The sequence below is a fragment of the Salmo salar genome, chromosome 15 (genome assembly GCF_965601325.2).
Source record: "Salmo salar chromosome 15, fSalSal1, whole genome shotgun sequence".
In the NCBI taxonomy this organism is placed as follows: Eukaryota; Metazoa; Chordata; class Actinopteri; order Salmoniformes; family Salmonidae; genus Salmo; species Salmo salar.
This window is the reverse complement of record NC_138305.1, coordinates 28,640,441-28,655,127: the sequence shown is the minus strand read 5'-3', so window position 1 is coordinate 28,655,127 and position 14,687 is coordinate 28,640,441. Positions and strand designations below refer to the sequence as shown.

Here is a 14,687-nt window from a genome sequence, read left to right as displayed (position 1 = left end):
CCTGTGGGAATTAAATTACTCTAGTCTTGGAGCTACAGTAGTTCACTGTGTTTGTAGCCGTAACTGACCAGGGTTTTGAACCTGGGTTTTCTGCACGCCACAAGACTGAGCTTGGGGAGCTAATGCAAGTCATCAGTTCTCTGGCAAGGTTACATCACACAAGTGTGGTTCCAAATGTTCTCTTTTGCACGCACGCACACACACCTCTCTTTGGAGATATTCTTGTTCTCTCTCCTCCACCTGGTCATGAAGTCGGTACAGAACTCAAACCACAGCATAAAGAAGTGACCTGTCGCCACCTCGGTCTCTCCTGTCTTGGGCTTCAGCCCTAAGAACGTCACCAGCTTGTGGAAGCTGAGGAACAGACAGAGATAAGGGAAGATGGTGTTAGAACTTCTGGAATCTCTCGTATAATAATTGAATTACTGTCGACGGCAGTATTGCCTTGTGGCGCTCTTCAATTAAACTTACTTCGTCGTACTACAAAGGCTATGTAGAAGTAGAAAGAGAGAGGTGTGTTTTCAAACCTTTTTTGTGCAAACATCAACTGGGCATGCACTTCATCTTGTTCTTTATGCGCTGCAAATGAAATATACACAATTGTTTAACATTTAAATGAACTACATACACCGGCATGCAAAGACAAGCACTGAGAAGGTATTGTACAGTACAATGGTCTTGACAAATGCAAGTTAAATGGAGCCAGACAAACTTTTTCTTCTTAAAAACACGCAATTCTCCCACAAAGGGGCTGTTTTGCTGCCTTAATTGTAACAAGCCCTATCCTTCGGTGTTTCTATAATGGTCTATGATTCTATTTCAATCCAAAGACTTAGAGCCATGCAGAACAGAAGTATCTCTCTCTCGCTCTCGCTCTCTCTCTCTGAACAGTTTCTCCCACTAAACGTTCCTCCTATCTGTCTCTCTCCAGAGTCCCAGTACGCACCGCCTGATCCCTATCTGTGTGTCTAGCCTCTGAACTTCACCGTAAGCTGTCTATCTTCCCCTCAGACCCATATCAAACCTCTAAAAAAGACAGATAAGAAATTCGTCATGGCAACAGGATGTATGCGTCCTTATCTGAGAGCTGAGACAATTGAATAATTATGATAGGAGCAACGTGAGGAGGGAGGGAGGGAGGGAGAGAGAGAGCAAAAGAGAGAGAGAGAGTGATATATACAGTGCCTTGCGAAAGTATTCGGCCCCCTTGAACTTTTCGACCTTTTGCCACATTTCAGGCTTCAAACATAAAGATATAAAACTGTAATTTTTTGTGAAGAATCAACAACAAGTGGGACACAATCATGAAGTGGAACGAAATTTATTGGATATTTCAAACTTTTTTAACAAATAAAAAACGGAAAAATTGGCCGTGCAAAATTATTCAGCCCCTTTACTTTCAGTGCAGCAAACTCTCTCCAGAAGTTCAGTGAGGATCTCTGAATGATCCAATGTTGACCTAAATGACTAATGATGATAAATAGAATCCACCTGTGTGTAATCAAGTCTCCGTATAAATGCACCTGCTCTGTGATAGTCTCAGAGGTCCGTTTAAAGTGCAGAGAGCATCATGAAGAACAAGGAACACACCAGGCAGGTCCGAGATACTGTTGTGGAGAAGTTTAAAGCCGGATTTGGATACAAAAAGATTTCCCAAGCTTTAAACATCCCAAGGAGCACTGTGCAAGCGATAATATTGAAATGGGAGGAGTATCAGACCACTGCAAATCTACAAAGACCCGGCCGTCCCTCTAAACTTTCAGCTCATACAAGGAGAAGACTGATCAGAGATGCAGCCAAGAGGCCCATGATCACAGCTGAGGTGGGAGACTCTGTCCATAGGACAACAATCAGTCGTATACTGCACAAATCTGGCCTTTATGGAAGAGTGGCAAGAAGAAAGCCATTTCTTAAAGATATCCATAAAAAGTGTCGTTTAAAGTTTGCCACTAGCCACCTGGGAGACACACCAAACATGTGGAAGAAGGGGCTCTGGTCAGATGAAACCAAAATTGAACTTTTTGGCAACAATGCAAAATGTTATGTTTGGTGTAAAAGCAACACAGCTCATCACCCTGAACACACCATCCCCACTGTCAAACATGGTGGTGGCAGCATCATGGTTTGGGCCTGCTTTTCTTCAGCAGGGGCAGGGAAGATGGTTAAAATTGATGGGAAGATGGATGGAGCCAAATACAGGACCATTCTGGAAGAAAACCTGATGGAGTCTGCAAAAGACCTGAGACTGGGACGGAGATTTGTCTTCCAACAAGACAATGATCCAAAACATAAAGCAAAATCTACAATGGAATGGTTCACAAATAAACATATCCAGGTGTTAGAATGGCCAAGTCAAAGTCCAGACCTGAATCCAATCGAGAATCTGTGGAAAGAACTGAAAACTGCTGTTCACAAACGCTCTCCATCCAACCTCACTGAGCTCGAGCTGTTTTGCAAGGAGGAATGGGCAAAAATGTCAGTCTCTCGATGTGCAAAACTGATAGAGACATACCCCAAGTGACTTACAGCTGTAATCGCAGCAAAAGGTGGCGCTACAAAGTATCAACTTAAGGGGGCTGAATAATTTTGCACGGCCAATTTTTCAGTTTTTAATTTGTTAAAAAAGTTTGAAATATCCAATAAATTTCGTTCCACTTCATGATTGTGTCCCACTTGTTGTTGATTCTTCACAAAAAATTACAGTTTTATATCTTTATGTTTGAAGCCTGAAATGTAGCAAAAGGTCGAAAAGTTCAAGGGGGCGAATACTTTAGCAAGGCACTGTATATATAGAGAGAAAGAGAGAAATAGAAAGAGAGAAATTAAAAGGGGAGCGAAAGAGATGAAGAGGTATATACAGTTGAAGTCGGAAGTTTACATACACCTAAACCAAATACATTTAAAATTCCTGACATTTAATCCTAGTAAAAATTCCCTGTCTTAGGTCAGTTAGGAGCACCACTTTATTTTAAGAATGTGAAATGTCAAAATAATAGTAGAGAGAATGATTTATTTCAGCTTTTATTTCTTTCATCACATTCCCAGTGGGTCAGAAGTTTACATACACTCAATCAGTATTTGGTAGCATTGCCTTTAAATTGTTTAACCTGTTAGGGCTAGGGGGCAGTATTGACACGGCTGGATAAAAAACGTACCCGATTTAATCTGGTTACTACTCCTGCCCAGTAACTAGAATATGCATATAATTATTGGCTTTGGATAGAAAACACCCTAAAGTTTCTAAAACTGTTTGAATGGTGTCTGTGAGTATAACAGAACTCCTATGGCAGGCCAAAACCTGAGAAGATTTCAAGCAGGAAGTGGCCTGTCTGAGAAGTAGTGTTTCATCTTGGCTCTTTTTATTGAAGACTCAGGATCTGTGCAATAACGTGACACTTCCTACGTCTTCCATAGGGTCTCAGAGCCCGGGAAAAAGTTGAACGACATCGAGGCAGGCTCTGGCTGAAACACTTTATCGCTTTTGGCAAGTGGCCACTCAGAGTACTATGGGCTGAGGCGCGTGCCCGCTTCGACCGAATGCTTTCTTTTCCTTTGTCTGTTTATCTAAACGCAGATTCCCGGTCGGAATATTATCGCTTTTTTAATGAGAAAAATGGCATAAAAATTGATTTTAAACAGCAGTTGACATGCTTCGAAGTACGGTAATGGAATATTTAGAATTCTTTTGTCACGAATTGCGCCATGCTCGTCACCCTTATTTAGCCTTTAGGATAGTGTCTAGAACGCACAAACAAAACACCGCTGTTTGGATATAACGATGGATTATTTTGGACCAAACCAACATTTGTTATTGAAGTAGAAGTCCTGGGAGTGCATTCTGACGAAGACAACAAAGGTAATAACATTTTTCTTATAGTAAATCTGACTTTGGTGAGTGCTAAACTTGCTGGGTGTCTAAATAGCTAGCCCTGTGATGCCGGGCTATCTACTGAGAATATTGCAAAATGTGCTTTCACCGAAAAGCTATTTTAAAATCGGACATATCGAGTGCATAGAGGAGTTCTGTATCTATAATTCTTAAAATATTTGTTATGCTTTTTGTGAATGTTTATCGTGAGTAATTTAGTAAATTCACCGGCAGTGTTCGGTGGGAATGCTAGTCACATGCTAGTCACATGCTAATGTAAAAAGCTGGTTTTTGATATAAATATGAACTTGATTGAACAAAACATGCATGTATTGTATAACATAATGTCCTAGGGTTGTCATCTGATGAAGATCAAAGGTTAGTGCTACATTTAGCTGTGGTTTGGGTTTATGTGACATTATATGCTAGCTTGAAAAATGGGTGTCTGATTATTTCTGGCTGGGTATTCTGCTGACATAATCTAATGTTTTGCTTTCGTTGTAAAGCCTTTTTGAAATCGGACAGTGTGGTTAGATTAACGAGAGTCTTATCTTTAAAATGGTGTAAAATAGTCATTTTTGAAAAATTGAAGTAATAGCATATCTAAGGATTTGAATAACGCGCCACAGGATTCAACTGGCTGTTGAATAGCCCATAGAGGTTAACTTGGGTCAAACGTTTCAGGTAGCCTTCCACAAGCTTCCCACAATAATTTGGGTGAATTTTGGCCCATTCCTCCTGACAGAGCTGGTGTAACTGAGTCAGGTTTGTAGGCCTCCTTGCTCGCACATGCTTTTTCAATTCTGCCCACATATTTTCTATAGCATTGACGTCAGGGCTTTGTGATGGCCATTCCAATACCTTGACTTTGTTGTCCCTAAGCCATTTTGCCACAACTTCGGAAGTATGTTTGGGGTCATTGTCCATTTGGAAGACCCATTTGCGACCAAGCTTTAACTTCCTGACTGATGTCTTGAGATATTGCTTCAATATATCCACATTATTGTCCTCCTCATGATGCCATCTATTTTGTGAAGCGCACCAGTCCCTCCTGCAGCAAAGCACCCCAACAACATGATGCTTCACGGTTGGGAGACGAGGAGCGTCCAGGATTTCACCCTGGAATTCAGAACCCTGGCAGCTGGTGCGGGATGGAATCACAGGGCCCTGATTGACCATTACAGCTGCAGTCTGCGTGAGGACGTCCGTCGGGAGCTGGCCTGCAGAGACACCACCCTCACCTTCGACCAGCTGGTGGATCTGTCCATCTGGCTGGACAACCTGCTGGCTGCTCGCGGACGTCCAGATCGGGGTCTGGTGGTTCCATCCTCCCGCACCCCCTCTCCTAGACCCAGGGAGCCGGGAGAGAGGGTGCACAGGGAGACCGGAGGGGGTTCCCGCTCGTGCACCATTGGTGGCCGCAGAGGTCACACTGCTGGTCGGTGCCGGGTGGGTTCCTCTGGGAATCGAGGTAACAGGCAGGGCGCTCTGGCGCCACCCCAGGTGAGTAGGCACCATTCTCATCCAGAGCCCTCTGTTGCTCATATATTTGTGTCTGTTACTTTTCCAGATTTTTCCCCGTGTTCCCAGCATAAGGCGCTAGTAGATTCAGGCGTGGCTGGGAATTTCATTGATCAAGCTCTTGCTCATAGTTTAGGGATCCCCATTGTACCCGTGAATGTGCCTTTCCCCGTTCCCACCTTAGATAGTCGACCATTAGGGTCAGGGTTAATCAGGGAGGCCACAGCTCCTTTGAGTATGGTGACGCAGGGGGGTCACAAGGAAAAAAATTGTATTTTCCTTATTGACACTCCTGCGTATCCCGTAGTGCTGGGCCTACCTTGGTTAACTAGTCATAACCCCACTTTTTCTTGGTCACAGAGGGCTCTCACGGGGTGGTCGCGAGAGTGCTCAGGTAGGTGTGTAGGGTTTTCCGTTGGTGCTACTACGGTTGAAAGTCCAGACCAGGTTTCCACCATGCGCATTCCCCCTGAATATGCCGATTTGGCTCTCGCCTTCTGTAAAAGGAAAGCGACTCAATTACCACCCCATCGACAGGGGGATTGTGCGATAAATCTCATGGTAGACGCTGCACTTCCCAAGAGTCACGTGTATCCTCTGTCACAGGAGGAGACGGCGGCTATGGAAACATACGGGTTTGCCAATTACTACCGGAGGTTTATCCGGGGTTTTGGTCAGGTAGCTGCTCCCATTACCTCACTGCTGAAGGGGGGTTCGGTGCGTTTGCAGTGGTCGGCTGGGGCAGACAGGGCGTTTAGGAAACTGAAGGCTCTGTTTACCTCGGTTCCTGTGTTGGCTCATCCGGATCCGTCTTTGCAATTCATAGTGGAGGTGGACGCGTCTGAGGCTGGGATAGGAGCTGTGCTCTCTCAGCGCTCGGGTACGCCATCTAAGCTCCGCCCCTGTGCCTTCTTTTCTAAGAAGCTCAGCCCGGCAGAGGGAATCTATGATGTGGGGGACCGGGAGCTGTTGGCTGTCGTCAAGGCTTTGAAGGTATGGAGACATTGGCTTGAGGGGGCTAAACACCCTTTTCTCATCTGGACTGACCACCGCAATCTGGAGTACATCCAGATTGTGTTTACCTCTCTTACAGACCAGGTTCCCAGAACGTTAAGGCATACGCACTGTCCCAGCTGTATGACACAGAGGAGCGGTCCATGGATCCCACTCCCATAATCCCAGCCTCGTGTTTGGTGGCACCGGTAGTATGGGAGCTGGACGCGGACATTGAGCGGGCGTCACGTGCAGAGCCCGCTCCCCCTCAGTGTCTATCTGGGCATCTGTACGTTCTGTCTGCTGTCCACGACCGATTGATCTACTGTGCTCACACGTCACCCTCCTCTGGTTATCCTGGGATTGGGCGGACGATGCGCTGTCTTAGTGGGAGGTACTGGTGGCCCACCTTAGCTAAGGACGTGAGGGTTTATGTTTCCTCCTGCTCAGTGTGCGCCCAGTGCAATGCTCCTAGACACCTACCCAGAGGTAAGTTACAACCCTTACCCGTTCCACAACGGCCGTGGTCGCACTTGTCGGTGGATTTCATAACCGGTCTTCCACCTTCACAAGGTAACACCACGATCCTGGTCATTGTGGATTGTTTTTCTAAGTCCTGTCGTCTCCTCCCTTTGCCCGGTCTCCCTACGGCCCTACAAACGGCGGAGGCTCTGTTTACACACGTCTTTCAGCACTACGGGGTGCCTGAGGATATAGTGTCTGATCGGGGTCCCCAGTTCACTTCTAGGGTCTGGAAGGCGTTCATGGAACGTCTGGGGGTCTCCGTCAGCCTTACCTCGGGTTTTCACCCTAAGAGTAATGGGCAGGTGGAGAGAGTTAACCAGGATGTGGGTAGGTTTCTGAGGTCTTATTGCCAGGACTGGCCGGAGAAGTTGGCGGAGTTTGTGCCCTGGGCAGAGATGGCTCAGATCTCGCTCCGCCACTTCTCCACTAACCTCTGTCCCTTTCAGTGTGTGTTGGGGTATCAGCCGGTTCTGGCTCCTTGGCATCAGAGTCAGACCGAGGCTCCTGCGGTGGACGACTGGTTCCGGAGCGCGGAGGATACCTGGGACGCCGCTCATGTCCGCCTTCAGCGCGCCGTGCGGCACCAGAAAATTGGTGCAGACCATCGCCGCAGTGAGGCCCCGGTGCACTGGAGGACAGGGTCTGGCTCTCGACCAGAAACCTGCCCCTCCGCCTGCCCTGTCGAAAGCTGAGTCCGCGGTTTGTGGGGCCGTTTAAAGTCCTGAGGAGAGTGAACGAGGTATGTTATAGGTTAAAGCTCCCCTCCTATTACCGCATTAACCCCTCGTTCCATGTGTCTCTCCTCAGGCCGGTGGTGGCTGGCCCACTCCAGGAGGCTGAGGTGCGGGAGGTTCCTCCGCCCCCTCTGGACATTGAGGGGGCCCCGGCGTACTCCGTTCGATCCATCCTGGATTCGAGACGTCGGGCGAGGGGTCTTCAGTACCTTGTGGACTGGGAGGGGTACGGTCCGGAGGAGAGATGCTGGGTTCCGGTGGAGGATGTGTTAGATCCTTCCCTGCTGTGAGAGTTCCATCGTCTCCATCCGGATCGGGTGGTGTTCAGCGGTCGACTTCACCGGCCTTCTAGCCATCATTGATCAGTTTCTCATTTTGAGTTTGAGTTTATTTTATTTTTACAGGGACAGTGCACATTAATCAACGTTTCAGTAAAAGTGACGGTTTTAGCCAGCCGGCTAATTTTCAACCGCAGTCCCTGGGCAGGTTATTAAAAACAATTACAATATAGACAATTGAACAGTGAGCACACGCAGAGTAACATAGGACAAGCAAGACATAGCATACAGACAGAGAAACATAGGACAAGCAAGATGTAGCATACAGACAGAGCAACATAGAACAAAAAGCAACAAGACAAAATCCATAAAAACAAAGTGTTTCCACACCTCACAAGCTACAGACAACATGGAAAGCGGCAATACACAGCTAGGGATTATGTTCACAAGTCTGATTGACCTTTAGCCATGTCTTTATGCATTTTGTGAAAGTGTGATATGTGGTGCAGTTATGTGTGTCTGATGGCAGTGTATTCCAGACATGGGAAGCTCTCACAGAGAAAGCAGATTTACTAAAGGTGCTTTTCCTAAAGGGAACTATACAGTCACCTCTCATGGCAGACCTTGTGGATCTGCTGCCATATGTTTGGGTTTTCTGTTTTACAAAAATACTGAGTGGAGGGGGAGCCAGGCCATTTAGGATCTTGAATACAAGACATGCGTCAGTGTATTGCACAAGATTTTCCCAACTCAGGAGCTCATGCTTTCTGAGGATGTAACAGTGATGATGGCTATTGGGCTTTCTATCGAGCACTTTGAGAGCCTGTTTGTAGACAGACTGAATAGGTTTTAATGTTGTATAGCAAGCTTGGGTCCAACTAGTCAAGCAGTATGTTAAGTGGGGGAGTATCATTGATTTGAAATACAGTTTTGCTACCTCTGTGGTCAAACAATTTCGTATAAATCGGAAATTAGCTAGGTTGAATTTGGTTATTTGAATTACCTTTTTCACATGCTTTTTAAAAGAGAGGTGGTACTTAAAATCAGATACCACCTGGAGCTTCTCACCTGACACATAGACATCTGGCTCAGTAGCATCTGTTGCCCTCTTTGTGAAGAACATGCAAACTGTTTTTTTCACATTGAGATGCAAACACGAGTCACTGAGCCACTTTGTAACCTGGACCATTACAGTAGTGAGTTCTTGTGCAGCTTGTTGTTTGCTCTTTGCATGCACATATATCACTGTATCATCTGCATACATTTGAACTTCAGACCCAGTGCAGACGGAAGGCAGATCATTAATGTACAAGCTGAACAGGAGGGGCCCCAGTATTGACCCTTGGGGCACGCCCACATCATTTTCCAGTGGTCTTGTCTTGTTTTCCTACACACCTGTTTCCAATCCCATCAATTACATGTCGTGTATTTAACCCTCTGTTTCCCCTTATGTCCTTGTCAGTGATTGTTTTTGTTATGTTATGTTATGTTACGTGTGTTTTGTATCGGTGTGCCTTGAAATACATCCACAGGTACACCTCCAATTGACTCAAATTATGTCAATTAGCCTATCAGAGGCTTCTAAAGCCATGACATCATTTTCTGGAATTTTCCAAGCTGTTTAAAGGCGCAGTCAACTTAGTGTATGTAAACTTCTGACCCACTGGAATTGTGATACTTTGAATTATAAGAGAAATAATCTGTCTGTAAACAATTGTTGGAAAAATGTCCTAACCGACTTGCCAAAACTATAATTTGTTAACAAGAAATTTGTGGAGTGGTTGAAAAATTAGTTTTAATGACTCCAACCGAAGTGTATGTAAACTTCCAACTTCCATTATATATACTGTATATAGAGAGAGAGAAAGAGAGAGAGAGAAAGAGAGAGAGAGCGAGAAAGAATAGATAGGCGAGGAAAACAAGGATAACCCATGGACACTGGGAGGCATGTTGAGATGCTGGCTTTGTGGACGACCTTTGTACATGAGGCCTACCTGCTGATGAAGAAGGCCTTGTACAATGGAAGTTTAAGAACATAAGAATTTGACTGAAAAAACTATTGTGGAAAGTTGGTTGGTAGTTCAAGGCTAAGAGATGTTCCATGATCTACATGTATCTGAGACAGCTCAAATAGCCTTTTTCATCTCTGTTGTTGTGTCCCTATACTACTAACTACTGTTGTTATGTCACTATACTACTAACTACTGTTGTTGTGTCACTATACTGCTAACTACTGTTGTTATGTCACTATACTACTAACTACTGTTGTTGTGTCACTATACTACTAACTACTGTTGTTGTGTCACTATATTACTAACTACTGTTTTTATGTCACTATACTACTGTTGTTGTGTCACTATACTACTAACTACTGTTTTTATGTCACTATACTACTAACTACTGTTGTTATGTCACTATACTACTAACTACTGTTGTGTTACTATACTACTAACTACTGTTGTGTTACTATACTACTAACTACTGTTTTTATGTCACTATACTACTGTTGTTGTGTCACTATACTACTAACTACTGTTTTTGTGTCACTATACTACTACCTACTGTTTTTGTGTCACTATACTACCAACTACTGTTGTTGTGTCACTATACTACTAACTACTGGGGACTACTGTTGTTATGTCACTATACTACTAACTACTGTTGTTTTGTCACTATACTACTAACTACTGTTGTTTTGTCACTATACTACTAACTACTGTTGTTTTGTCACTATACTACTAACTACTGTTGTTATGGCACAATACTACTAACTACTGTTGTTGTGTCACTATACTACTAACTATTGCTGTTGTGTCACTATACTACTGTTGTTGTGTCACTATACTACTAACTACTGTTGTTGTGTCACTATACTACTAACTACTGTTGTTGTGTCACTATATTACTAACTACTGTTGTTATGTCACTATACTACTAACTACTGTTGTTGTGTCACTATACTACTAACTACTGTTGTTGTGTCACTATATTACTAACTACTGTTGTTGTGTCACTACACTACTAACTACTGTTGTTGTGTCACTATATTACTAACTACTGTTGTTGTGTCACTACACTACTAACTACTGTTGTTATGTCACTACACTACTACCTACTGTTGTCATGTCACTATACTACTAACTACTGTTGTTATGTCACTATACTACTAACTACTGTTGTCATGTCACTATACTACTAACTACTGGGGACTAATGTTGTTATGTCACTATACTACTCACTACTGGGGACTACTGTTGTTATGTCACTATACTACTAACTACTGTTGCCATGTCACTATACTACTAACTACTGGGGACTACTGTTGTTATGTCACTATACTACTAACTACTGTTGTTATGTCACTATACTACCAACTACTGTTGTTATGTCACTATACTACTAACTACTGGGGACTACTGTTGTTATGTCACTATACTACTAACTTCTGGGGACTACTGTTGTCATGTCACTATACTACTAACTACTGTTGTTATGTCACTATACTACTAACTACTGGGGACTACTGTTGTTATGTCACTATACTACTAACTACTGGGGACTACTGTCACTCATACGTCACTATACTACTAACTACTGGGGACTACTGTTGTTATGTCACTATACTACTACCTGGGGACTCGTTGTTATGTCACTATACTACTAACTACTGGGGACTATGTCACTATACGTCACTATACTACTAACTACTGGGGACTACTGTTGTTATGTCACTATACTACTACCTACTGTTGTTATGTCACTATACTACTAACTACTGGGGACTACTGTTGTCCTCATTACTGCCCAGTGCTATAGGCTACTCACCAATCAGAATGAACGCCTCCATCTTGTCCTTAAACGGCTGGAGGTGTTCTTCTGGAGAGCTGGAACATACCTTCTGAACACCTTTCTCACACACTGGAAAAACATATATTGTTAGACTTCTCTCGTACACTTTATCCAAATAAACAAATAGAGACATACGGACAGACCGAGAGGTAGCTTCAGTCAGCTCCAACTGTACCAGAGGGGAAGGTTATCGTTATGGTTCCCCTTTTTGATAACAACTGTTTAGATGCACCGATGAACATACAGCTGGCGGCAGCCGATATCTCTCTCTCTCTCTGTGGCTCCTAGACCTGTCCCTGTTCTGTTTGTTCCCTCTGGCTCACTGTTCGTCCAATCAGGGCATCACAGGAGAGCCAGAGGAGCCAGTCTCCAGGTCCAGTCATAATACAGCCTGCTGGGAGTCACAGTAACACACCCCCTCCCTCCTGCCCCCCACGCCACGCTCCATCATCACCACCCAGATAAAATTACAAAGAATACTGTTTTCATTGAGGATTTGTGTAAACTGTGGAGGCGGGTATCTTCATTGTGGCGAGTCTTTCTTTGCTTTGTTTGTTTTTCTCTCTTTTGTGCTGGAGAGGAGTTTGTTCTTGTCAGACTTGAAGAGGGTAATTCCGTCTCAGGTAAACAGAGGCCACATGCCTACTTGACATTAAAAGTGTACTGTAACTACGGTGTAGTAGTGAAGCAACTGTTTGACGCAGCAAAACCAACGTAGCCTCTTCACACAGCCAACGTGGCAAAGTGAGACTAAATCAAACCCACTTTTTGAGTTGTGTTTTTGGGTGATTTGTTTCAGGTTACAATTCTTCTGTGATAGGGCAGTCCCTCTTAGAGCTCTTCACCTGTGTGACCAATCAGTGCTGCCACAAAGATGTGATTTCCTTCCTGACAATGGAACAGCTTTGATTCTACAACCTAGGGATTTGACATGCTCGGTAAGGGTTGTTATGACACTTAATGGAAACTCCTTCAGGAAAATATAACAACTACATTCAAAATGTATTTTGCATGGGCAGACACCCACGCAAAGTGAGTCATTCGTTTGCTACGGCAGTTCATATTTCCCAGCATAATGCTCTGGGATAAACGCCACCACCAAAACCACTGTCCAACAACAATACAAGAAGGTGGAGAAGAGAGTAACACACACACACACACACACACACACACACAAACAAACACAAACACACTAACCGAAGAAAAACAAAAGCACGGTTCAATCCAGGCATGAGGGAGGTTCAAACAGCAGAACAAAAGGATCCTGAGATAGATGGAGAGATGTCACGGTGGTTGAGCATCTCACTGATAAGACCTAGTCGTGTTGAGAGGCTGAGAAAGGAATCTGGGACACACATCTGGGGGCCACAGGGGATGCCGTGTGATACGGAGAAGCAGGGTAGAATAGCGCATCTCTGCAGAGCCCCAAACAGAAGATAAGGGGTGTGCGTAGGGTGTTCCGTGTGTGAGCGTGCGTGTGTGTGAGTAGGGCAGTCCGATTGGGTTGATAAGGAGTACCCCCCTCAGATTACATACGGACAGAGCAGCAATGTGAAGCTGTTCAGCTGGCAACATACAGTACAATCACACAAAGACACTCAGGAGCAGGAGGAGGAGGAGGATGAGGGGTAGGAAGAGGAGGAGGAAGAAGAGCAGGATGAGCAAGATGAGGAGGAGGAAGAGGAGCAGGAGGAGGAGGAATATCAGGAGGAGGAGCAGGAAGAGGAGATGGAGGAGCAGGAGGAAGAGGAGCAGGATGAGGAGCAGGAGAATTAGGAGGATGAGGAGCAGGAGGAGAATTAGGAGGATGAGGAGCAGAAGGAGCAGGAGGAGGAGGAGGCACAACACAGAGACAGATCTGATGGGCAGGATAAGAGCTGTATCTGAAAGGCGCCAGAGCAGTATCACAGAGACTCCAAGAGAGACTCCAAGAAGTCTCCACACGACACACATGCAGACTTGCACGTGTGTTCACACACGCATGCACATAAACAGTAACCTAAGAAATATCAAAGCACACACACAATGGCAGAGAGAGTGAGCCATTGTCCTCAGGGCGACCATAGTTGGGGCTGATTGGCTGGCATATGGGCACACTTAAAGACATTCCAGGATGACTGAGGTGGAATAAAAGAGAGGAGGAGGAGAGGAACTCTTTTGTTCTGAAGCTGGGTGGACTGTGGAGGAGAGGAACTCTTTTGTTCTGAAGCTGGGTGGACTGTGGAGGAGAGGAACTCTTTTGTTCTGAAGCTGGGTGGACTGTGGAGGAGAGGAACTCTTTTGTTCTGAAGCTGGGTGGACTGTGAGTAAGTCAAAGATGGTACTTTAGCATTAAAACATGTTTTTTTTAAACGGCTGCTGTGGCCAGTAATGTCTGACGGGAAACCACCCTTATTGCTGTGTGAATGAATGGATGAATGAATGAATGAATGAGGCCTGGTGAGAACAGAACACTGCCAGACTGACTGAGTCTGAGGTTGCGGCTGTTCGGAATCTGAAGCAGCACTAACTACAGAGATAGAGTTACAGAGGCTGAAGGAGGCTCTCAAACACTAACACATAACACACTAACCTCAGAGTAACACCATTCCATTCACATAAATACAAAAAACATGCTGTCACACTTTTCAATCAGTTATTCAAGTGGGTATTGTGATGCCTAAAAGACCTCTCACCATTGGTGGTGGATCAGGTGAGTTTCTCTCTTACAATAGTGAGTTGAATGCCAGGAAAAGGGCTATATCATCCAATCAATAATGAATAATGTATTATGATTCCACCACCTGTCAGGTCCCGTCTCAGCTGCCTCAGCTCCTTGGTGATGTCTTCAAACTTGACCTGGGCTGACAGGAACACATCCTGTGGCTCGGGGAGAGGGAAGACACATTTCTCTGTCCCAGCGTTCTGGAGGGAAACAAC

The 14,687-nt window shown here is 44.8% G+C and overlaps 1 protein-coding gene across 1 annotated transcript in view; it reads right to left on the bottom strand.

Moving 5' to 3' along the window:
- The window catches only part of LOC106571113 (uncharacterized), a 53,756-nt gene that overhangs the window by 5,442 nt on the left and 33,627 nt on the right, over positions 1-14,687 (bottom strand). The window contains exons 12-15 of the mRNA XM_045695570.2: positions 14,552-14,672; positions 11,745-11,837; positions 528-579; positions 205-354 (exon numbers count right to left, since the gene is read on the bottom strand). Coding sequence (XP_045551526.2) covers positions 205-354; positions 528-579; positions 11,745-11,837; positions 14,552-14,672 — 416 coding nt within the window. The remainder of the gene's footprint in view (positions 1-204; positions 355-527; positions 580-11,744; positions 11,838-14,551; positions 14,673-14,687) is intronic.